Source organism: Cervus elaphus, chromosome 2 (genome assembly GCF_910594005.1).
Source record: "Cervus elaphus chromosome 2, mCerEla1.1, whole genome shotgun sequence".
In the NCBI taxonomy this organism is placed as follows: domain Eukaryota; kingdom Metazoa; phylum Chordata; class Mammalia; order Artiodactyla; family Cervidae; genus Cervus; species Cervus elaphus.
Window position 1 is genome coordinate 40,312,019 of NC_057816.1, and position 26,141 is coordinate 40,338,159.

The 26,141-nt window shown below is 40.2% G+C and overlaps 1 protein-coding gene across 2 annotated transcripts in view; it reads left to right on the forward strand.

Moving 5' to 3' along the window:
• The first annotated feature begins 21,138 nt into the window (after positions 1–21,138).
• Positions 21,139–26,141, forward strand: part of HIKESHI (heat shock protein nuclear import factor hikeshi) — a 38,777-nt gene continuing 33,774 nt past the window's right edge. Inside the window, exons 1-3 of one of the 2 annotated variants that reach the window (XM_043876316.1) lie at positions 21,152–21,380; positions 21,708–21,770; positions 23,524–23,761. In XM_043876316.1, the coding sequence (XP_043732251.1) occupies positions 21,351–21,380; positions 21,708–21,770; positions 23,524–23,761 (331 nt within the window). In that variant the 5' untranslated portion in view covers positions 21,152–21,350. Of the gene's footprint in view, positions 21,381–21,707; positions 21,771–23,523; positions 23,762–26,141 lie in introns of both variants that reach the window. The other variant, XM_043876323.1, reaches the window with a different exon arrangement.

A 26,141-nucleotide genomic window follows, 5' to 3' on the forward strand; every position in this document is an offset into this window, starting at 1 on the left:
GGCTGGTGATCTGTTTCACCATAGATAGTATACATGCTGTTCTTTTGAAACATCCCACCCTCACCTTCTCCCACAGAGTTCAATAGTCTGTTCTGTATTTCTGTGTCTCTTTTTCTGTTTTGCATATAGGGTTATCGTTACCATCTTTCTAAATTCCATATATATGCGTTAGTATGCTGTAATGTTCTTTATCTTTCTGGCTTACTTCACTCTGTATAAGGGGCTCCAGTTTCATCCATCTCATTAGGACTGGTTCAAATGAATTCTTTTTGACGGCTGAGTAAAATTCCATGGTATATATGTACCAGAGCTTCCTTATCCATTCATCTGCTGATGGGCATCTAGGTTGCTTCCATGTCCTGGCTATTATAAACAGTGCTGCAATGAACATTGGGGTGCATGTGTCTCTTTCAGATCTGGTTTCCTCAGTGTGTATGCCCAGAAGTGGTATTGCTGGGTCATATGGCAGTTCTATTTCCAGTTTTTTAAGGAATCTCCACACTGTTTTCCATAGTGGCTGTACTAGTTTGCATTCCCACCAACAGTGTAAGAGGGTTCCCTTTTCTCCACAGCCTCTCCAGCATTTATTGCTTGTAGACTTTTGGATAGCAGCCATCCTGACTGGCGTGTAATGGTACCTCATTGTGGTTTTGATTTGCATTTCTCTAATAATGAGTGATGTTGAGCACCTTTTCATGTGTTTGTTAGCCATCTGTATGTCTTCTTTGGAGAAATGTCTGTTTAGTTCTCTGGCCCATTTTTTGATTGGATCATTTATTTTTCTGGAATTGAGCTGCAGGAGTTGCTTGTATATTTTTGAGATTAATCCTTTGTCTGTTTCTTCATTTGCTATTATTTTCTCCCAATCTGACGGCTGTCTTTTCACCTTACTTATAGTTTCTTTTGTAGTGCAAAAGCTTTTAAGTTTCATTAGATCCCATTTGTTTAGTTTTGCTTTTATTTCCAATATTCTGGGAGGTGGGTCATAGAGGATCTTGCTGTGATTTATGTCGGAGAGTGTTTTGCCTATGTTCTCCTCTAGGAGTTTTATAGTTTCTGGTCTTACATTTAGATCTTTAATCCATTTTGAGTTTATTTTTGTGTATGGTGTTAGAAAGTGTTCTAGTTTCATTCTTTTGCAAGTGGTTGACCAGTTTTCCCAGCACCACTTGTTAAAGCGGTTGTCTTTTTTCCATTGTATATCCTTGCCTCCTTTGTCAAAGATAAGGTGTCCATAGGTTCGTGGATTTATCTCTGGGCTTTCTATTCTGTTCCATTGGTCTATATTTCTGTCTTTGTGCCAGTACCACACTGTCTTGATGACTGTGGCTTTGTAGTAGAGTCTGAAGTCAGGCAGGTTGATTCCTCCAGTTCCATTCTTCTTTTTCAAGATTACTTTGGCTATTCGAGGTTTTTTGTATTTCCATACAAATTGTGAAATTCTTTGGTCTAGTTCTGTGAAAAATACCGTTGGTAGCTTGATAGGGATTGCATTGAATCTATAGATTGCTTTGGGTAGAATAGCCATTTTGACAATATTGATTCTTCCAATCCATGAACACGGTATGTTTCTCCATCTGTTTGTGTCCTCTTTGATTTCTTTCATCAGTGTTTTATAGTTTTCTATGTATAGGTCTTTTGTTTCTTTAGGTAGATATACTCCTAAGTATTTTATTCATTCATCTTCATAGTATATAGCAACAGTTTTAAGTGCAAACAAAAACATTTAACCCCTTTGTGGAATCATTGAAATTACATAATTGGTATTTTGTACCTCATGCATTCACGTGTATTTACTAGTACAGTGGGAATGTTGGGCAAAAGTAACTCAGTGTTTTATTTCACTTCTTGGTACAACATGTTCTACCAACACTCCCTGTGTTTGACGTACTGATGTGTAAGGACAAACTGAAAGGAAAATAAACTATTGATTGCCCTATCTTTCCATTTTCTTCGATGTCATAAACTTTGGTGTAAGTAGTTGGCCAATAAGGGCTTCCCAGGTGGTGCAGCGGTAAAGAATCTGCCTGATAATGCAGGAGATTCAAGAGAGTCTTGAGTCTCTATTGAGTTGCAGGTGCAACCCTTAGGTCAGGAAGATCCCCTGAAGAAGGAAATGGCAACCCATTCCTGTATTCTTGCCTGGAAAATTCCATGGACAGAGGAACCTGGAGGGCTACAGTTCACAGGGTCGTAAAGAGTCAGATGCGACTGAGCACACAGTTGGCTAATATGGGTAAGTGACAAGCAAGAATAGGGTTTCTTGGTTGTTTGACTTTCCTAAAATGTATCTTCTTTGTTGAAAACAAATGTCAAGATGGGACAACAGAACATTAAGCCAAGCATCTCTCTGGTCTCAGTGCTCTGCATGACTGCATCTGTCACACGCCCGTGAAGCTGACCCTGCTGGGGGCTGACCTAAAATCCCGTGCCTCTTTCCCAGCAGCTCCATGTGGTACTGACACCTCTGTTGACAGGTTCTCATTTCTTTTTTTTTTCCCCCAATTATTTTTATTAGTTGGAGGCTAATTATTTTATAATATTGCAGTGGTTTTTGCCATACATTGACATGAATCAGCCATGGATTTACATGTGTTCCCCATCCTGAACCCCTTATAAACTATTTAGTCTTGTTACCAGTCTCTTTCTGTTGGCGTCCTTGGTCCATTTAAATAAAATGAATAGGACAGTAATCCATGTCCCCGTGGTCCCACATTTGCCCCAAAGAAAAACAATTGTGTTTCTTTTAGCAGTAGGAAATAGGGGAGAAGTTGAAAACCATACTGTGCTCTGTGGGGAGCGGACCAGAGTCCCAAGAAACAAGTTAAGAAAGAACTAGGATGTGGCATTAGGTGTATCATCCCATTACAGAAATTAAATGATTATCAAGGTTTTTTTTTTCTTTTTTAAGCAAATGCCTGAGAAGGGCAGAGGTCTAAAGAATTAATGGCCACCTTGTCCAAACATGCTTAAAGAATTAAAGTGCTCACTTAAGGCAAAGGGGATAGTCATTCTGCTTAACTTCATGTTCAAGCTAGGATGAGGTAATCTAGGATGGTAATTTTTAAACTTAAAAAATGCTACCCACAGTAAGAGATAGACTATATATAGTATATCCCAATCACACACACATAATAAGTTCCATGAGTCAATCACACAGAAGTTCCATTAAACGATACATTTTACATGTATGATATATTCTGAAATTTTCTTTTTTTTCTTGTAATTTTGTTGAGACTCACTACATTGATATCACAGCTCAATAATGGATCTCAGTCCACAGTTAGAAACACACTGATCTAGAGGAAATGAGTCTAGATGGCTTTTACCCAGGAGACTGGGAGCAGGACCCACATTTTACAAGCAAAAGTAAAAAAATGCTACATGGTCTCTCTAACCACTGAACGTGTCTCTAACCCTGTAAAGTTTGTAACTTCCCCTCCTTTCATTTATCACCTGTGGATTTCCCCTGTTGTGATTTGCAAAAGATGACTATCATTTTGGAATTGAGCTGGTGGATTTCTGAAGAGATTCTTGGTATTTTGTGGTTACTTTCTGATGTAGAACAAGACTTCAGATGTAAAAGCAGACTCATTTCACCGTCCTCGCTTCAGTCACCCCAGACTGATGTGAAATGTGTCGGGATGGCCAAAAAGTTCCTGCGAGTTTTTTAGCCAGATGGAGAAACCCGAATGAACTTTTTTGGCTAACCCAATAACAACTTGGTTGATTTCTGTGACATTTTTGTGTGATGAGTGAGGGAGTGTGCATTTGTGTTTAATTCTAAAACCATTTAATCATGGGTTGTCAGAAAATCATTGTGAGAAATATCTAGCACTGTACTGGCCGTTATTTGATTTTTTTTTTGGATGCAAAATCACTTTTAAAAAGTTATTTTTAGCTACGCTGGGTCTTTGTTGCTGCATACAAGTGTTCTCTAGTCGCAGCAGGCGGGAGCTACACTTAGCTGCGGTGCGAGGACTTCTCATCTCAGTGTCTTCTCCTGTGGAGCCAGGCTCCGGGCTCTCAACCTTCAGTAGGTGCAGCACCACGGGCTCAGTAGTTGCACTCCGGGCTCAGGAGCCCAGGCTCAGTACTTAGAGCTCACAGGCTTACTGCTCTGCAGCATGTGGGATCTTCCTAGACCATGGATGGAACCATGTCCCCTGCGTTGGCAGGCGAATTCTTAACCACTGGACCAGAAGGGAAGTCCACAATGTCACTTTTTAAACTGCTGAAATTTTGCATAAAAAAATATTTATCTTTCTGAAAGACTAATTGCAAACCAAGGTTTCATAATCCCAGTTCTGAGTAGCTTACCTATGTCACTGCGTTGTTTGCCTCAAGTCCCGGAATAAAGCTGGTTGCCACAGTGGTTGTTAACTCTTGGAAGTCAAAACCCTCTGTGAAGTGCCCTCTAAAATAATAATTTATTACCTTTGCCTTAAAGTGTGAACTCCTAGTAGACAGGAGAGAATCACTTAATTGCCCAGGTGTGCAAAACATTTCATTAATCAGGTCACTGTATTAACTTGTGCCCTGCGATGGGTGCCGCATGCTGGCCTGTGGAAAGCGTGTGTGCCCCAGACTCATTAGAGAGTATATGACTTCTCTCTGAGTCTCAACTTGAGAGGGTCAAATTCAGTATTTAAAAAAAGGACAAACTCACCCAGGTGATCCTGATACACAGATTGTGCTTACCTTAACCCAGCCCCCCACAACTTTCCATAGTCATCTGAAACTTTCTCATGTGGCTAACTAGTACCTCCCAGACACATGTTCAGGGTTACTGGTGGGAGTGGAGGAGAATTGTTAACAGTTCTGTCTGCCAAGTCACCTCTCTGTCTGGGATTTAGCACTGTTTCTGTCCCAGGTCTCAGACTGGGACCTGACTCAGCTTCCTGCCAGGACTCCCCTCTTTCTGTGGCCTTTCTCTCTAGTCTTCTGGGCCACAGCCAAGATCAGGACATCCAAGAAAGGCAGCTACAAATAGGCTGGAAGTTGGCAGGGACAGTTCAAGGCCCCACATAGACGAGTCTCTCTCTTCTCCCTGGCCAGGGTCCCCGTCTTAGCCAATGCCCTTTCTTTTTCCTTCTGGTGGCCTTGAAGGCTTGGGCAGAGGCTTTCCAGGAAGTCAAGTTGTTTTCTGCATTCGGTTAAACATTTATAAAGAATTTCTACCTTTCTGAGTTACTGCCTCTCTTCTACTTCTCTTCATAATATCTCTCGTTGAAGCTCTCATTTTAGCATCCCACAGAAATGCACGTACTGTTGTGTTTTCCTGTGTTATGAAATCAGTGCTAGAGAAAGAGCTACTGAAACACAGAAGTGTTTCCTTATTTTTTGAATCTCAGCCTCAACACACTGGCTCATAGTAGACAGTCAACGAAATGCAGAATGAATGAAAAATGAGCTAAACTTCTCTGGTGATCCAGTGGTAGAGAATCCACCTACCAGTGTAGGGGACAGGGGTTTGATCTCTGGTCCAGGAAGACTCCACATGCCGTGGGACAACTAAGCCCGTGAGCCACAAGTACTGAGCCTATGCAGCTAATGAAGCTAGTTCACCTAGAGCCCCTGCTTCACAAGAGGAGCCACTGCAATGAGAAGCCCACGCACCACAACACCAAGAAAGACCCAGTGCAGCCAAAAAATAAGAAGGGAAAGTTTTTTTAAATGTCGAAAGAAAAACCAAAACCCAAGAAAAATGAGCTAAGAAATCTTTGCTTAAGTGAATTTCTGATGGGTTTCAGGCATGTGGGCTACAAACACATACACACACAAACACACACTCAGTCTATAAGCAGAGACATGAACACCACTAAGCCTATGTTAAACTGTCCTGGGAAAAGAAAGAGAAGATTTGTTCATCATTGGCCTTGCTATTCTTAACCCCTAGCACATACAATACCTGGCTTCTTGTATTTTCCTCAGCAATGTTTTCTAAATTTTAACATGCATCAGAATCATCTGGAAGGTTTGGTAAATCCCACATTGCTGTGCCCCATCCCAGAGTGTCTTATTCAATAGGTTTGGGGTGGGGGCCAGAGAGTTTGCATTTTTAACAGGATCGTGAGTCTATTTGATGCTGTTGGCCCAGGGACCACACTTCGAAAACCACTGAAGTTTCCATCATAGTAGCTGTACTTTTAGTTGAGTACTGACCATCTTATTCCCTACCATGTACTATGCTAAGTTCCTTATATAAATTATTTTACTTACCATTCAACAACCTCATGAAGTGTAAATTATTGTCCCAATTTTACAGATGAGGAATCGGAGGAGTATCGGAGGAGTAAAGTTGTTAAATACTCTGCCACAGGGTTTTAAGTGGCAGGCAGGGCTGAGATGTGAACTAATTTCTAACTCCATGGGCCCCTGTTTATAGGCATGTTGACAGACAACATAGTTTTTGTGTTTTAAGTAAACATCTGACAATGTGCAGACCAGTAATTTCTCAGACAGATGCCCAGTCCTATCTACCCCTGGACAATGACCAAACACCAGCTCTACTGGAGAAAGGGGCCTGATCATCCTTGTTCCTTTTTTCCTTTTTTATATGTAGAGCCTAGAAACAAGCTCTCCCATAGTAAATGCACAATAAATGGATACTTGTTTAAAAATTAGTGCATATTTAAAGCATCTAGTTTGGGCAAAAAATCCTTTTCTGAATAAAGGAGGAACATGTTCACCTGTACAGACTGAGTGTTCAGATTCTTGAGTAGGGGTGGTAGGCATTTACTTCACTCCAGGGTTAAGACCTCTGAATGGGCTTCCCTGGTGGCTCAGTGGTAAAGAATCTGCCTGAGTGCAGGGGACATGGGTTTGATTCCTGGTCCGGAAAGATCCCACAGGCCACGAGACAATTAAGCCCACACACCACAACCGCTGAGCCAGCACTCTATAGCCCGAGAGCCACAGCTACTGAAGCCCACGTGCCTAGAGCCTATGCTCTGCAACAAGAGAAACCCCTGGAATGAGTTGCGGTGAGCCTCACTGAAGAGGAGCCCCTGCTCCCTGCACCTGGAGAAGGCCCGCATGTAGCCTCGAAGACCCAGCGCAGCCATAAAATAAATAAATTGAAAAAGAAATCGTCATTTAAGAAAAAAAAAAAAAAAAGACCTCAACTGGAAAGCTCCAACATGTATGAGATTACACAGGTTGGTGTTTCTCAAAGGGCGGTTCCTGGACCAGCTCCATTGGCATCACTTGGGAACTTGCCTAGGGGCTGCCAGACTTAGCAATAAGATACGGGATGCCAAAATAAGTTTGAATTTCAGATAAAACAATAAATAATGCAATGCTTAACAACAAACGTGTGTGTGCTCAGTTTCTTGGTCATGTCTGACTCTGTGACCCCACGGACTGTACAGCCCACCAGGCTCCGCCGTCCCTGGGATTCTCCAGGCAAGAACACTGGAGTGGGTTACCATTTCCTTCTCCAGGGATGGAACCCGTGTCTCTTGAGTCTCCTGCGTTGGCAGGTGGGTTCTCTACTACTGTGCCTCCTAGGAAGCCCCACTTACAACATACTTATAATTAAAAGTTATTCACCATTTATCTGAAATTCACATTAAAGATATTGGCAACTCTTAACTGGTTAGAAATTAAAATGTTCTCACTCCAGACCTGCTGAATAAAGTCTAGAAGCCCAACCATCAGTGTTTGAACACAGCTGATTCAGGCAAACCTGGAAGTTTGAAAACCACTGCTTTGTTGAGCTAAAGCAGGCTCAGTCAAATCTGGCCAGCAGTCCTTGTGGTCAAGTTTTCAGGACACAGCAACACCCTTCATTTTACTTATTTTCCTTATTCTCTTATGTATATACTTTTAAGTTCCCTGCCCTCTTGAAACTTATATTCTAGTTGTGGGTGGTTGTGTTAATTATATCCTCGGCTGTAATTAACAATGAAGCCGGCTGAAATTGGCTTAAAGGAATGTATTATCTTGCATAACCAGAAGCACAGAGGGAGGGTGGTCTCTGGGGCTGGTTGGTTACACAAGTCTTGGTGTTACAAGGGCATGTCAGCATAAAGACCTTCCGGCTCAGGAAGCCCAAAACATCTGCTACCTGGCCTTTTACAGAAAAACATTTATTTGACCTTGACCTAAAGAGAACTTTTTCAGCTGACAGAAGCATATCCTCAGCCTTCTGTAGCAGGTGCTGGAAGCTGGGACAGCACAGACGCTGAGGTTCTGAATTTATGGGAAAGTCCCTTCTAAGCTCCCCCGCAGGCATTGCTGTGGTCTTTGGCTCCTAGTGGGGAAGGTGGCAGAGGAGGGGCGGGTGAGCAGATTGAAGAGAGTGCTGAGCTCCAGGACACCTGGCTGTGTGCACCCTCTGCTGGAGAGCTGGCAGAATATTCTGGAACACAGACCATCTCAACACACGTGCAGAGAATCTACTGTCCGCCAGGCACTGGGGAGCAAACACAGAGTCCCGTTCCTGAAGGGTTCACAGTCAGGAGTAGTCAGGCTCGGGGACTTCCCTGGTGTCCAGTGGCTGAGATCCCACGCTCCCAATGCGAAGTGCTTGGGTTCGATCCCTGGTCAGGGAACTAGATCCCACATGCTGTGACTAAAGAGATCACTCATGCCACAGCTAAGACCCAGCACAGCCAAACAAATAAATAAATATTCAAAAGTATAGTCTCCCTAATTAGATCTTTATGCCATCTAATCAAGTGTCAAATGCAGACATACTCAGTGATTCTCGATACACTTCCATTTGTTCAGCAAATGAGATGCTTACTAGAGGGTAGCTGCTGGGTTTGGCACCGGAGATACAGCAGCAGACAAAATAGACACGTGCTCTGCCTTCTTGGAGCTTATATTCTAGTGAGAGTTGTGTTCATTAGAACACCAGCTGTAACAACAAAGTTATTTTTATTTCTTTACTCTGCCTACCTGATTGTGCTTTTTTCTCAGATTGTTCTCAGGTCGTTTCAAAATGATTGCTACAACTCCAGGTGTCACTTTCAGATATAGGAAACGTAGAGAGAGAAAGTGACCAACTTTTCCTGTGACTTTCTTAAGACCAAGAAACCTTTCTCAAAAGCTCCCAGCAGACTTCCTCTCAGGTTTCGCTGACCAGAATTGAGTTATAGGATTGACCCTAAAACAGTCACTGCCAAAGGAATGGAAATTTGTCAATTAGATTAAGCAGGGTCTTCTTCTGGGGCTCCTGAGTCTCACGGAGGAGGGGTTCCTGAACCAAACTACCAAACTGTGGTTAACAAGGAAGAACGGGGCGGGGGGGGGGGGCAATGATGTTAAATAGATAACTACCAGTGTCCATTAAAGGGAAGGAAAATTAATCAATAAAAAGTGATTACAGTTAGTGACAGAACTCCATAGAACTTAGCTTTTGCTACATAACAAAACATCTCAAATTTATTTATCTCATGATTGTATTTGGGCTGAGCTCAGTTGAGTGGTTCTTCTGGTCTTGGTTGACTCAGGTGTTTGATCAGCTTCAAGTCAGGTAGCTCTGCTCCTGGGGTTTGACTGGTTGTTGGCTGAGGTAAGGAGGCCAGATGTCTCTCATCATCCAGTGAGCTATCCTTGGGCTGTTCCTGTAGTAGATGGACAAAGTTCCAAGAACTAGAGCATTCACTTGCAAATATTTTTGAGGTGTGGGCGTGAAAATGGCATAACATCACTTCTGTTGTATTCTTTTGCTCAAATCAAGTAAGAAGGCTAACAGGGTAAACAGACAGACTCTCTCTGGAAAGTCATACTGCAAGATCATGGACACAGGAAGAGGAAGAATTTGTGCTATTTTTGCAATCTACTTGGGGTGGGTAGATCCCCTGGAGGAGGGCGTGGCAACTCACTGCAGCATACTCACCTGGAGAATCCCGTGGTCAGAGGAGCCTGGCAGGCTACAGTCCACAGCGTTGCAAAGAGTCAGACACAACCGAAGCGACTTAGCATGTACGCATGTACAGGTGATAAGATGAGTAACAGGAGAAAGCCATTCAGATCTCCCTTCAGGATAGAACTATCATGTGGAAAGTTTCAAACCACCAGTATATCTTTTTCTGAGCTGAGCTTCTTGTACATATGATTGCTATTAATGATTTGTTTTAGGCATCATAAGTTCAGAGGCTGTGATGCTGTTACTGAAAACAATAATGTTAAAGAGGTAGAGGCTCATGGATGGAATATTCACTGATGGTAATTTTAAAGATTATACAGTCCACTTCCTTTTCTCAGTTTTACAAAATCAGATTTTGTTATTAATATAATATAGGCATATATACAATTTAAAAAAATCAAACAGGGTAAAAAAGTTTTAAGCAAAATACAGTGGTTTTCTGCTCATGATCTATTCCCCAGAAGCAAGCACTTTCAACATTCTTAGCTGTTTCTTCTTGTATTTACCCTGTACTTACATGCAATTGTTCTATCCTGATTCATTCATTAGTTTTGACATATTTTGACTAAGTTAGAAGAGGATTTTAGCTATCCACACTTCCTTTCTTTTTCTCTCATCTTTATAAAAAATTAATTTACTGAAGCATAGTTGATTTACAATGTTGTGTTAATTTCTATTGTATAGTAAAGTGATTCATATTCACATTATTTTTCCATTGTTCTCCCATATTCTTAATGTTGTCTAGTTAACCTACATTTGGAATTTTTATTAAGATAGTGGTGACAGGCTAAATAATGTTCTCCCCAAATAGCCAGGTCCTAATCCCTAACCCTAAATAGTCAGGACCTATGAATGTTACTTTATTTGCCAAAAGAGATTTTGCCAATGTGATTAAGCTAAGGATCTTGAGATGGGGAGATTATTCTGAATTATTTCACTGGACGTTAAATGCCATCACAAGTATCTTTTTAAAGGGAGGCAGAGTGACATCTGACAGAGGAGGCAATGTGAGGACTGAAGCAAGAAGCCCCTCTGCTGCCTCTAAAGATGGAGAAAGCCAAGATCTCAGCACTAGGATCTGGAAGAGGCAAGAGAAGAGATTCTCCCCAGAGCCTCTGGATGACAACTACAGCCTCGGTGACAGCTTGTTTTCAGCCAGGGGAAGTTGATTTCAGCCTTCTAACCTCTGGAACAGTAAGAGAATGTGTGCCGCTTTAAGCCACCAAATTTGTGGCATTTTGCTACAGCAGCCAAACAGAACAAATACATTCACGTAAATATTGTTGGGTGCTAAGTCATTTTATTGTCACTGGCCTAGATAACGGCCTCTTTTTCAGCTTTAGTATGAATATCTGACTTAGACTAAGGTTTCCTCCTTCCACCAGCTCCAGGAAACACCTCTCTGTATAACTTTTCATGTTGTCAGACATGTCAAATAATTGATTCATTTTGTTCTAACTGAAAAAAAAAAAATCCCTCTCAAGAGATTCCTGAATTGGGTGCTCCAGGCATTATCTACTGGGACTTATTTTGCTGTCACTTTTGAATTCTCTTTATCCTTCTCCTTAGTGGAATCTCTAGTGTTCTGAATCTGAATCTTGTCTCATATCTTCCTCTTTATTGTTTCTTCCCTTGTTTGGGAGGAGCACATCCAGTAACTTGCTGAGAAAAGGATATATGGGAGGCAATTTTTTTTTTTTTTCAAGATTTTGCAGGTCCGAAAATATCTTTAGTCTGTCCTTGCATGCATGCTCAGTCATGTCTGGCTCTTTGTGACCCCATGGACCGTTGCCCGCCAGGCTCCTCTGTCCATCTAATACTTCAGGCAAGAATACTGGATTGGGTTGCCATTTCTTTCTCCAGGGCATCTTTCCGAGCCAGGGATGGAACCTGACGCTCCTGTGTCTCCTGTATTGTCAGATAGATTCTTTACCACTGTGCCACCTGGGAAGCCCAGTCTGTCCTGTACTTGGATTATAGTTTTGGATGGATATTGAGTTCAATATAGGAAAAAATTTGCACTCAGAATAATGAAAGCACTTTTAGCTTTTAGCTTGCAGGGTTGCTACACAGAGGTCAACTCACTTTTGCCTGCAACCATTGTATATAATTTTTTATTTTAGCTTCATGGAATCTCCATTTAGTTCCATGTTCTGAAATTTCATGAGGGTGAGCCTTGGTGTGCGTTCTGTTTATATTGGTGGGTAGTCAGTGAGCCTTTTTCCTTCTGGAGATTCATATCCTACAGCTCTGGGATTTTAATAAATAATATTTATTCAATAATTTACTGTCCAGTGTTTTCTTTGTTCTTTCAGGAATTCCCACTAAGTCAAATTCTGAGCCTCCTATACTGATCTTCTAATTTGATCATTTCTCTCTTTATTTCCATTTCTTTCTTTTTCCTCTCTTCTCTGGAAAATTTCCTTTACCTTATTTTACAACCTTCTAAAATCTACACAGTCTTTTTAGCCCTCGTATTTTTAAGTTCTGTGGAGTTCTTTCTTGTTCTCTGATTTTCCTCTTTTATAGCATTCAGTTTTTGTTTCAGCGACACACTCTATTTCTCTCTCTGGATAAAACCTACAGGGTTTTATTAAGCTTCTTTTGCTCCTTGTGCTATTTTGTTTCTACTGAATCAGCTCCCCTACTCCCGCTGCCCCAAATATTTATTTAACTCGGTCTTTCTCTTTCATGATAGGGAATTTCCTCATATGTGTGTTGATCCTTAGCGGCATGTTCTATTTATTTATAAATAAAAAATGTGGGGAGGCTGTTTACTGGAATGTTTCACTATTTTTAGGCAGTCTGTCAATTTTGTCATTGTAGATTTCAAGATAGCTGTGTCTCTGGGGTGTTCAGTTTTTCCTGAGAAAGATGCTTCAGTCTCCTACCTGGAGAATATGAGCCTTGATGTCAGTATTGCACAGTCGGGCAGGGGAAGACCTTCATGCAATCTCGCTGTCCCCACCCCAGGACTAACTACTTGCTTATAGGTATCCTTACATGAGGCTGTTGTTATTTTAATACTATTGTAAATGGTATTGATTTTAAAAATAGTTTTATTGAAATATAATTCACATACCACACAATTCATCCATTTTAGATGTTTTATTGAAATATAATTCACATACCATACAATTCATCTATTTAAGATGTATAATTCAGGGAATTCCCCGGTGGGCCAGCAGTTAAGACTCAACATTTTCACTGCCATGGGCTCAGGTTTAATCCTTGGTCAGGGAACTAAGATTCCACAAGCGGAGTAATGGTGTCAGAAACAAAAAACAAATGCATTTTATCCAACAAACAGTGGTTTAATAAAGAGGAGTTCCTTTAAAAGAAAAAAAGCATAATTCAATGGTCTTTAGTATATTCACAGATATATGCAAACATCACTATTGCCGATTTTATTTTATTTTTTTTTTTTGCCGATTTTATTAACCGATCATTTTCATCACCTCAAAAAGTCTAGGGGAGGGTGAATAGGGCAATTGTTCAACAGGCACAGTGTTCTAGTTTTGCGAGATGAGAAAATTCTACAGATCTGCTGCAGGACAAGGTTATCAGTTAATACTACTGTACCGTACACTTAAAATAGTTACTATTGTTTCCTGGTGACGCAGAGGGTAAAGCGTCTGCCTGCAATGCCGGAGACCTGGGTTCGATCTCCGGGTCAGAAAAATCCGCTGGAGAAGGAAATGGCAACCCACTCCAGTCCTCTTGCCAGGAATATTCCATGGACGGAGGACCCTGCTAAGCTTTACAGTCCATGGGATCACAAAGAGTCCCACACGACTGAGCAACAAACCTATATGCCTTAGCTATAGCCTTAGCTACTCACCACCATCTCCACATCCACACCCACCCCAGCCAAAAGGAATTGCTAACATACTGTCTTAGATTTCTCTATATACTTCATACGGGTGGAATCACATTTACTATATGAATAATTTTCCACTGCATACCACATTCTGTTTATCCATTTAGTCATTGGTAGACATTTGTTTTCACCTTTTGGGTATCATGAATAATGTTGCTATAAGCATTCACATACAAGTTATTGAGTGAACATCTGTTTTCATTTCTCTTGAGTATATACCTAGGAGCAGAATTACAGGTCATATGGTGGCTCTATGTTTAATCATTTGAGGAAGTGTCAATCTGTTTCCCAAAGCAGCTGCACCATTTCACATTCCCACTAGCAGTGTACAAGGGTTCCAGATCCGTGCTTCTGACTTTCTGATTCTAAACATTTCAGAGTGTGTGACATGTTTCTCCTGTGGTTTTTATTTGCATTACCCAAATGATGAGTGGTGTCCAGCATATTTTCATATGCTCATTGGCCATTTGTATATCTTCTTGGAGAAATGTCTATTCAGATGTCTATAGTGAATTGAATAGAGTCCCTGAATTTATGGGAGTCTGCCATAAATTTAATAGAATCCGCCCCTGAATTTATGTCAGTCTGGTAACAGTGAATGTGATCTTTTCGGAACTAGGGTCTTCGTAGATGTACTCAATTTAAGTTAAGGCCATACTGGATTAGGGAGGATTCTAAATATAATGAATGAGGTCTGTATAAGAAGAGACACAAAGACACAGAAGGAGAAACACAATATGAAATGGAGGCAGAGTTTGGAATGAAGGGTCTTAAATCAAGGAATGTCAAGGACTAGTGGCAACTACTTGGACTTCCCTCAAAGCTCAGTAGGTAAAGAATCTACCTGCAATGCAGGAGACCTGGGTTCGATTCCTGGGTCGGAAGGATCCCCTGGAGAAGGAAATGCAACCCACTTCAGTATTCTTGCCTGGAGAATCCTGTGGACAGAGGAGCCTGGCAGGCTACAGTCCCTGGGGTTGCAAAAGTCAGACAAGACTTAGCGACTAAACCACAACCACTACCGCCTTCAACCACTAGAAGTTAGAAGAGAGACACAAAACTGATTCTTCCTCAAGCCTCCACAGGCATATGGCTCTCCTGACACCCATCATGACTTTTAGACTCCAGAATTGTAAGAGAATACATTTCTGTTGTTTTAAGTTACCTATCTTGTGGTAATTTTTTATAGTAGCCCTAGAAAATTAATACAAGATCCTTTGTCCATTTAAAAATTGGGTTGTCTTTTTAAGCTGTAAAAGTCCTTTGTCTGATCTAGATACAAGTCCCTTATCAGATATACAGTTTGCAAATACTTTCTCCCATTCTGTGGTGGTCTTTTCACATTTTTGATGATTTCCTTGGAAGCACCAAAGTTTTGGGCTTTTTTTTCAATTAATTTAATTTTTATGAAATTCAGATGGTCTATTTTTTGGCTTTTTGCTCATACTTTTGGCATTATATCTAAGGATCCTTTGCCAAACCCCAATTAATGAAGATTTACCCCTGTTTTCTTCAAAGAGTTTGATAGTTTTAGTTTTTACATTTAGATCTTTGATCCATTTTGAGTTAATTTTTATATATGGCATTAGGAAAGGGTTTGATTTCATTATTTTGCATGTGACTATCCTATTGTCCCAGAATCTTTGTTGAAAAGACCTTTCCTTCCCCAGCTGAATGGTCTTGGCACTTCTGTTGAAAATCAGTGGACCACAGACATAACAGTTTATTTCTGGGTGCTCAGCTCTATTCCATTGATTGACATAATGATTTTTGTCCTAACACTGCACTGTCTCCATTATCATTGCTTTGCTATAACTTATGAATTTGGAAAGTGTTAATTCTCCTTGCTCAGACGCTCAGTCATGTCTGACTCTTTGCAACCCCATGGACTCTAGCCCCCCAGGCTCCTTTGTCCATGAGATTCTCCAGGCGAGAACATTGGAGTGGGTTGCCATTTTCTTCCCCAGGGATCTTCCTGGGGAAGGATCCAAGGATCAAACCCGAGTATCTCATGTCTCCTGCACTGGCAGCTGGATTCTTTACCATTATTGCCAACTGGAAGCCATCAGTCCTCCTAGTTTGTTCTTTTTATTCAAGATAGTTCAGGGTATTCTGGGTCTCTTGCAATTCCTTATAAATTTTAGAATCAAATTGCTAACTTCTACAAAAATAGTTGAGATTCTGATAGAAACTGCATTGAATCCATAGACCAATTTAGGGAATATTGCCATCTTAGCAATATTAAGTCTGCAGATCCATGAACATGGGATGTTTCCACTTACTTAGATATTTAATTTCTTGTTTTGTTTTTTAGATAACTTCTGGAATATTTTACTCTTTTTACTGCTACTGTAAGTGGAACTGTCTTATTTTTATATTTGGATTGTTCATTGCAAGTGTTTATAAATATAATTGAATTTTGTATATTGATCTTACATCTTACAACTTTGTTGAACTTGTTTATTACATCTAATAGTTTTTTAGTATATTCCTTAGGATTTTCTATGTACAAAATCATGTCACAAATAGAGATAATTTTATTTCTTAATTTTCAAACTGTATGCCTTTTGTTTCTCTCTCTCTCTTTTTAGATGTGGCTGGAGAAGCCATCCTTGTTTTGTTTCTGATCTTTGGAGGAAAGCATTCAACATTAACCATTAAGTATGATGTTAGCTGTGGGATTTTAATAGATGCTCTTTATCAGCTTGAGGAAGCTGTCTTTTATTCCTAAAAGTTTGTTGAATTTTTAATCATGAAAGGGTTTTGGATTGTTACATGAATTTTTAAAGTGACCCTCTTCCCCGATGGATAACTCAGTAAGAGATACCTCTTTCTGCATGGATAATATAGAAAAAGGCACTCCCACACCCTCCAACTGGATGTTTTAGAAAAGCCACCCCCACTCTGGGTGTCAATCCTACATTAGTGTGAGCTAAGTGCTCCTCTCTGATGGGGTACTCTACTTCAGGACCCAATCTGTACAAGGCAGTCTTGCCCAACAATCCTTTTTTTTTTTCCCCCAGTATCTGGTTTCCTAGTGCCTGGGGCCTCTCTAACTCAATTTCTTCCAGAGATTTCATACCAATGGCTGAGGTGTTGAAGAGGGTCAGATATAAAACCTGATGTCGATTTTAAGCAATCTACATGTTTCAATCTACTGCCTTACCGTTGCCTTCTGTGGTCCCTGGTATCTACAGTTCCTGAACTTCTTTGGTATTTATTATCTTTCTCTATAGGTACTTGAGTTTACCTTCTGCTTTGCTAAATTACTTGCCTTTCCACTGATATCTTTGTGACTTGGAGTTACACATATATCTCTTAGTTCAAAGGCGAAGGAGTTTGTGCTTTTATTTCTTGTTCTCCTTGTTTTAGAGAGGCAACTTTCCTTAGAAGAAGAGAAAAATATTTTTGCTCTTGAAATCAGAATTCAATGTCCTCGTTCTAGAAGTATGGAAACCTAACCCCTAAAAAGATAAATTACTTCATCCCTAGGCTAGTTAATGGAAAAGGTAAAGCCAGGATTTGGTTCCTGACTCCCTGGCCAAAACTCAACTACAATTTGTTCTTAGTCCACAGAAGCCTATGTAGTCTGAAAGCTGATAGGTACCTTTGAGGTCCTAGGTCAGTTTTCCCAAGTTTTCTATGAATCTCCTTAACAATATAAGTGGATTTCAGCATTGGTTAAAATATCAGTGTGAATGGGAGAATTCACTATCCCATGCCTGCCTATTCTTATCTCAGGGAGTTCTGATTATTGGAAAGACTTTTTTTTCCTCTGAAACACTTTTCTTCACTTCCATACACTGTATCTACCTGTGCTTTCTTTAGTTACAAAAGACTGTTGTATTTAAGAAACAACAGACTTCCTGGTGGGCTAGTGGTTAACAGCTGTGTCTCCACTCTAGGGGGCATGGCTTCCACCCGTGGTCCAGGAACTAAGATACCCACACGCTGAGCAGTTGTGACCCAAAACAAAACAAATAAAAGTAATATAGTGTGGTGAACAAAAGGCTGATTTTCATAGTCTGGAGAAAGGATACTAAACTCATTGTCTCTAATTCTTTGTCCAACCTAGAAGTAGACAGTTCATCAGAAAAATGGAGAAAAAGCTCAAATCCCAGATAACAAAGGTTGGGCCAATTAATAAACAACAACTATAGTTTACAAAAATCTAACTAGCTCTCAATCAATTAGATAAGATTGTCATGTAAGAGAAGGAATGACTAATTACAGGTGAGTCTAGAAAGATTTCTGAAGAAAATATTTGAGCCAATTGAAAGGGTCGGTAAGAAATTTCCAAGGAAGTATGACAGGCAGGTAAAAGAAGTTGCATAAGCACATGAAGGTTAAAAACTACAAGTGGCTCAGAGAATCAAAATACACAGAATACATAGTCACAGTATTTAAAAGAAAAAACCTGGTCTTTACTTTCACACTACAACCACACTGTTTTTCCTACATCGGGCAATTCTGTGACACCAGCTCAGTCCTACCAGTCAACCCAATCCTAACACAGCTGGAGATGGCCTCAAATCCCACAGGTTAAGGTCTCAGCCCCTCAGTGCCCCCCTTCAGATGCCAATCACAAGTAGTTAAGTCCCAGGTTACCCACAACTTCTGTCCAACGTGACTACAAACTGGAGGTTTCCATACCTTCCTCCCCTTGGATTTGATTATTGACTGGAACAACTCACAGAACTCAGAGAAACACTTACTTATGTTTACCAATTTACTAACAGTTATGATACAGGATAAAGATGAATGGCCAGGTGAATAGATGCCTAAGGCAAGGTTTGGGAGTACAGGATCTTCTGTCCTGGTGGAGTTGGGGTATAGCATCCTGGTACATGGACATAGTCATCAACCTGGAAGTTCTCCAAACACCATACTACTGGAATTTTATGGAGGCTTCCTCATGTAAGCATGATCCATTCCATTTCCAGCCCCTCTCCCCTTTCTATAGAATGGGGGGAGAGGCTGAAAAGTCCAAGCTTCTAATCAGGCTTCATGTTTCTGGTGATGAGCTGCCATCTAGGAGCCACCCAGGAACCTATCCAGAGTCTCTCATTAGAAAAAAAGATGCTCCTAGCACTCTTATTACTTGGGAATTACAGGAGCCCTGTGTAGGAAACAGAAGGCAGAGACCAATATATTAATTTATTACTTCAAAGTATACAAAATGGGTATGAATACATGAAAAATTAAGAAAAGTAATAACTGATTCTGGATGTGGTGCTGGAGAAGACTCTTGAGAGTTCCTTGGACTTCAAGGAGATCAAACCAGTCAATCCTAAAGGAAATCAACCCTGAATATTCATTGGAAGGACTGATGCTGAAGCTGAAGCTCCAATAGTTTGGCCACCTGATACAAAGAGCTGATTCATTGGAAAAGACCCTGATGCTGGAAAAGACTGAGGGCAGGAGAAGGGGGTGACAGAGGATGAGGTGGTTGGATGGCATCACCCACTCAAGGAACATGGGTTTGAACAAACTCTGGAAGATAGTGAAGGACAGCGAAGCCTGGCATGCTGCAGTTCATGGGATCACAAAGAGTCAGACACAACCTGGCAACTGAACAACAACAAATATTCCGGCCACTACTTTGCTACTTTACATGTAATAACCTTTATAAGAACCTTATTACTATCTCATTCTATACATGGTGAAAAGGAAGAAAAGGTAGTGTTAGGTTAGCTGGCCTAAGATTATAAACTAATTAATGGGCTCTGAGTCCCGGCAGTTTGTCTGCCTCTCATGAAATAGTCTCATGTGAATGGCCTTCTTAGTCTGAAGATTCTGGGACTTCTTAGGTAGAAAGCTGGAGACATTGGTTGAAAGACCCTCTTCTATCTTTGATTATCTATTAATTTTGATTATTTATTAATCTTTGGCTTGGCTATTCAAAGCAGTATCTGAGACAAAACAGATGGTCCAAGTCTATGGTGCTGGAGTAGAGACCAGAGGACTACTGTTCCAAACACTCTGATCCTCCACATACAACCTGGGATAGACTTGCTGGCGCCTGATGGACTAAGCTCAGATATTTCAAGTTGAGCAGAGACCTTCGCAAAGGGGATATCTTATCTTCCTATTGGACAGGAAAGGGAACTGAAGTTGTGAAATGCAGAAACAGTATTGGTGGCAGTCAGTACTTGACACTGGTTCTTCTGGTTATGAACCTTTTCTGCAAATACACAGACAAAAGAAAACAAACAAACAAAAAAAGACATTTTACAACAAAACAGCCTTTAGTTAAGTACTGCCAAGTTCTAAGGATTTAAATTCATTTAACCCTCATAGCAACCCTAGGAGACAAACACAATTATTCTTATTATACAAAGATGCCATTAAAGTACAAGGATATTACTATACAGCTTGCTTACAATTTTTTTTTTTACAGCAAATAAATGGAGGAGCCAAGTGAAGTTGGAAAGAACTACAATAAAATTGTCAATAAGTGCAAAACAGCCGATTAAAAATCAGTAATTTTCAGCTAACATATAGCAGAAAGATTTCTCAAGAGGTTGCTAACAAATATCCGTCTAGTCCAAGCTATGGTTTTTCCAGTAGTCATGCATGGATGTGAGAGTTGGGCTATAAAGAAAGCTGAGTGCCGAAGAACTGATGCTTTTGAATTGTGGTGTTGGAGAGGACTCTTGAGAGTCCCTTGGACTGCAAAGAGATCCAACCAGTCCATCCTAAAGGAGATCAGTCCTGGATGTTCATTGGAAGGACTGATGCTGAAGCTGAAAATCCAATACTTTGGCCACCTGATTTGAAGAACTGACGCATTGGAAAAGACCCTGATGCTGGGAAAGATTGAAGGCAGGAGGAGAAGGGGATGACAGAGAATGAGATGGTTGGATGGCGTCCCTGACTCAATGGACATGAGTTTGAGTAAGCTCCGGGAGTTGGTAATGGACAGGGAGGCCTGGTGTGCTGCAGTCCATGGGGTCGCAAAGAGTCGGACACAACTGAGCGACTGAACGGATTGACTGACTGACTGACTGATAGCAGAAAGAAACTCGGATTTGAATCAGAACTTGGATTTAAACTCCATCCCTTAGTGCTGCGTGAAGAATTAGGGCTGGTCACTCTGGGCAATTTCCTTACCCACAAAATGCAGATAATAATAACCAACTCACACGATTTTTGTAACGATCCAGAGAAATGATTGTAAAAGCGCAATGTAATCGCTTAAATGTTACACAAACGTGAGAAACATCTCCAGCCTGCTTTGAAACCGGTCATTTCAGTATGGACTACCAATTCAAAGGGCAAATACCCTGCGCTCCCTTCCCGGAAGCCCGCGCAGGGCTTCCTGGGACTTGTAGTCTTAGCCGGATTCGGCCCAGCTTTCTAAAGCCCCGGAAGTACTCGTCGCCTGAGCGGCGCGCTGGTTAGGAAGCGGGGGTTCAGAGGTCGCGGGGGCAGAAGGCGGTCCTGCCGCTGGCCTCGTCGCTATGTAGCTGAGGGGCAGGCGCCCTAGTCCACGTTCTGGAAGGTTCTTGGGCTCGACCACGGCAGTAGCCCTAGGATTTTTAGTCCTTGACCTCGGGTCCTTGCTGGCCGAGCGGAGTCGCCGCCGCCATGTTCGGCTGCTTGGTGGCGGGGAGGCTGGTGAGGAAAGGGTCGGATGGTCTTAGGAAGAGGGCGACACCCCAAGGGCGAGGCCACGGGGATTGGGATAGGGGGTGGTGCGCCGGATTCGGGGAAGACCCCTTTCGTCTGCTTTCCGGCGGAGAGCGTGGTTTGCGCCCTTCTTTGCCCTCAGCGCTCTTGATAGCAGTCCCAGTGTTCACTGCCGCTTTTTGAGTGTGCCTTACCCTAGGCAGCGCACGCCTTTTGTTCACAGCGCTTCATCTCAGCCTTCTTTGTAGCGCTTGTTTGACACCGCAAACTTAAGCCGTAACTCGTGAGGTGGTACTTCTCATTTTCATTTTGCAGTTGAGGAACTTAAGCTCAGTTGGCAGTATAAAGACTCGCCTGAGCTCAGAAAGGGAATTCGAGGTAAATACTGGCATTTAATCTAGCCTGTAGCGTCCAGCCTGTCCAAGGTTAAGATGCTCGGTCAGTGTTTAACTTCTGGGTCCCTTTGGAAGGGCTCTAATAAAAATAGGCTTAACGTAATTTGAAGTTGATTGGTAGAAATTCGTGAAACTTAAATCGGGAGCCGTGCTTCTGATGACTCCAAGTGATGTGAGCAGCGGGTTTCCTTATTGGTAAAAAAGGAGATTGTCTTCCTTGATGAATCGTTAGGTAAATAGAATAAGTACCTGGAATTGTTGAGGAATAATCTTGAGGGTGAATCTTGCTTGCCTCCGTAGAAACCATTCAGGTTCATTTCAGACCTGATTCTTTTTCACCAAGAGTTCTTTTTATGTTTTCTCCTTGCTTTGTTAAATGTTGCAGCTTCTTTGTTAAGTTTTTCATCAATTTTTTTTTTTAAACAATGTAGTCTGTACACAGTGTAAGGAACTAGAGAGATAAATTGGAGATGGCTGTCCTCAGAAAATTTGTCTGTGCCTTAAATGGCAGAGAGATGCCTTTTGGCAATGGTAGTAGATAATACTGGTGAGATAAGTTTGGATTGCACCTGCCCCTAATAGGAAAAATGACAAGACCACCCGCGGAACTCAGATGAATTTCATTAATGAATGACATTTAAAATATGTGTGTTTTTCTGAAGAATAGAAAAGCCCTATGGAATTCGTGTTGCTAACTAATTTGCAAGGAATTTAGTTACAGCAATGCCTTTGTGTATTTACCTAATACCTCATCTCTCTAATGGATATCCAGGAGGGGTTCCTTGATGGCAACATTTTTTCCACTAAAGAGTGTTTGACTTTCTAGAGTGTTTGACTCTCTTAATTCTGCTATATTTGAACACGTTAATCGAAATAAAGGCAAAGAGACCTAGAGTACCTTGACACTTAACAATATTATTCTTTTACTAAAAAAGTCCATCTAATCTAAAATTATGAAGTCAATTTTCATTCCTTGAAAATTTACTTTTTTTAAGTAAAAGAGGTCCTTTTTTTACCTCGAGTTGAGGATTAGAGTGTCATAATACAAATTAACAGAATGTCTGGTGCTTTTGACAGAGTTGGCATTAAGAAATGTTTATATTGCTTGAGGATTTGTACATACCATAATTTTATATGCCCTTAAGATTGTGTGCATGCCAAAAACTGATAAAATTAATATGGGCAGTTTGGTTTATGTTCTTTCTTCTTTTGTTTTATTCTCTGTTTAAACTGAAGGTTAGTAATTTGGGGGTTACAAGTATGTTTTAGTGAGTAGGCAAAATGACAGATAGGGAATTTGCAAATAATGAGGATTGACAGTAACAACTTCTGGATTGCTTACTCATTTTAATTACCTGGAGTTTCTTTACCTTCAAACTAGAAGATAAGGCTTTTATGGTGTGGTGTTTCATTTTTATAACATTTTGAAGCTGTAGTGATTTATTATGTAAGTAAAGTCTTTTCTGGGCACTTCTCAAATAATTTAGTCATGTTTTTAAAAGATTGCATTCATTAAATCATTTTAAGCCTAGATATATATTTTTAGGTTTTCTGTTAAAGTTAGTGCTTTTTGGTGTATTTGGTAATTCCATAGTTAGAGTATCAGATTCACCCAGTGTTAGGCTTGATATGATGACAGTAGTCAACTGTATCTGTTAACAGAGCTTACAGCAACACTAAAAGGGCTATAGTAACTTATCAAACTATTGAACTAAGGTGAGTTTCTTATTTTCTAGGTGCAAACAGCTGCACAGCAAGTGGCAGAGGATAAATTTGTTTTTGACTTGCCTGATTATGAAAATATCAACCATGTTGTGGTTTTTATGCTGGGAACAATCCCATTTCCTGAAGGAATGGGAGGCTCTGTCTACTTTTCCTATCCTGATTCAAATGGAATGCCAGTATGGCAACTCCTAGGATTTGTCACGAATGGGAAACCAAGTGCCATCTTCAAAATTTCAGGTCTTAAATCTGGTAAGAATAATATATTAAAATAGTTTCATAGTTAAACTTTTTTCTTAAATGGCATAGCATAGAATATGGCATTTTTCACTTTTCATTATATTTTTCTGATTGTTAAAGTAATATGTAACATTGTTTAAAAAAAAATTAGATGATACACATTTGAAAAATGTGAGTGAAGGGACCTCATACTCCCATCCTTTGCCCCTGGAGAGAACCAGTCACTGTGATTCTCTTTATATGGTGTATATCTTTATATTATAAAGAGATATTTTTGAATGAGAGGGTGTTTAATGAATAATGAGAGGAATCTTCTCAAATTTGTAGTATATATATATCAGTGTTTAAACAGGTAAGCCAAGTAGACTTGTGTAGGAAATATGAGTCCTTTTTTTCTATGAAAATTTTTGAGTTCTTAGATTTGATTACCCCTTAAATGTTGTGTTGGTTTTATTCACATTACAGATGCTAGATCTTAGAGGGACAAATCTTGTTTACATGCTTGAGATATTTTGTGTAGAAACTGAAAATAGAACTAGGTACATTTACTCCCAATGAATGTCTGGTTCCTTTGAAAGTGTAGATGAAAAGAAACATGGAAAGTCTTAGATTATAAATATATCTTCTCCTAGAAATAGTCTATAGAGTCTAAGGAAAAGTCATATTTTAGACAACATGTTTGGACCATTGTTTAGAAGGTTGAAAAGTAGTTGTGTATGTTTGTACAAAGTGCTGAGAGAATCGGTAAAAGGAGCAACTAAATAGGCAACCCTTAGTAGGTTGGGGAAAATTTCTGGGCGAAGGTGATATTAAACCTTTTGAGAAGATGAGTAGGTGTTTGTCAGAACTATGAGGCTTATTGGGCATTCTTTTCTAGGCGGAGAAAATATGGATATAATGGTAAAAGATTGAAATCGTGGTGTGCTCAGAATGGCACAAGGCATGGGGTATAGGATGCAGGCATGGGTCATGAAAAGCTGAAAAGCTTTTGAATCACACTGACTCATTTGAATTTAATAGGTTAGCAAGTTTTAACATGCTTTGATTACAGACCTATTTGATAGTGTCATAAAAAGTGTGTGTAATATAAAAATTTGCATGTACTCTGAAGCCCATGTGTCTCTTCCCCCATAAAGAACTGTCCCTGTAGTTGTAGAGGAGCCAGTGAACAATTGAATAGGGGAATGATAGGGTCAAATTCTGTTTTTACCTTGAGGACTGTGAAGAATGAACTAGAGCATTTCTGGTCAGATGATGAACTGTTAGCTGCTGTTATTTATATAGTTGGATTTCTGTGAGGAGAAATGGGAAAGGGTAATATTTACAGCCAAACATGGTTTATATTGATGGTAAAGACTAACCTCCAGATTTAAGAAACAACAAATCCCTGTAGTCCTTCTGAGTGGGGGTTCCCTGAGATAATTATTCCTAGTCCCTGAGGAAGTGGTTCTTAAAGCGTGATTCCACTACCAGCAGCATCAGCGTGGAAACTTGTTGGAAATGGGAATACCTTGTCGGACCCCAGATGTCCTGAATCAGAAGACTTGGATGGAGTCCAAGTTTTTAAATAGGTTTCCTAGGTGTTTCTGTTGCCTTCTAAAGTTTGACAGTCATTGTCCTAGGGCATCCACTATATGTAGTAACTTAATGCCTCTTATACATATAGTGTGGTATTGGTTCTGAAAACCCTTTGGGGGAATTAAGAAAATGGTCATTCTAAAATCACTTACTGTGACTGTGCCTAAAAATAGACACTCTATGTACTTATGTAGGAAAAAATATGGACAACTCAGTACTCTGTAGTGAAATCACTGGATGGTAAATATATAGAGAAACTAATAAAGGAACCAGAGAGAGAAGACAAGTCACTTGAAACTGAACAGCAATTAGTTTAGCAGATTTATCAACAGCATGAATAGAGGTAAAAGATCTCTAGATTAGTATTTCAAAGTGCTGAGGAAAAATAACATAACCGTCATTGGTTATTGTCATTGTACAGTGAAGGAGAAATGAGCGTTTTCAGATGGAGATGGTGAGTTTGCTACTGATAGACTATTACTAAAGAACTGCTGAAGGTAGTTGAACTTTGATAAAAGGGAACTGAATCCAGAATGTAGAAGAGGATGAAAGACGCAAAGTTAGCAAAGAAATAGGTAAACATATAGACAAATTGGGACAGTTTGATTATATAAAACAATACAGTAAATAAATGCATAAGAATTGAAGGAGGGTAGTAGTCTGAGTAAGCTTTTAAGGTCCTATTGTTTAGAAAGATTAATAAAATTGATTCTACTTTCAAGTAGTTCTGTTAAAATTGTAAGGAAAACTTAAAAAAAGGAAAGAAAAAGAAAATGCATGGTATATTGAAAACAAAGCAGTTATCAAAATAAAT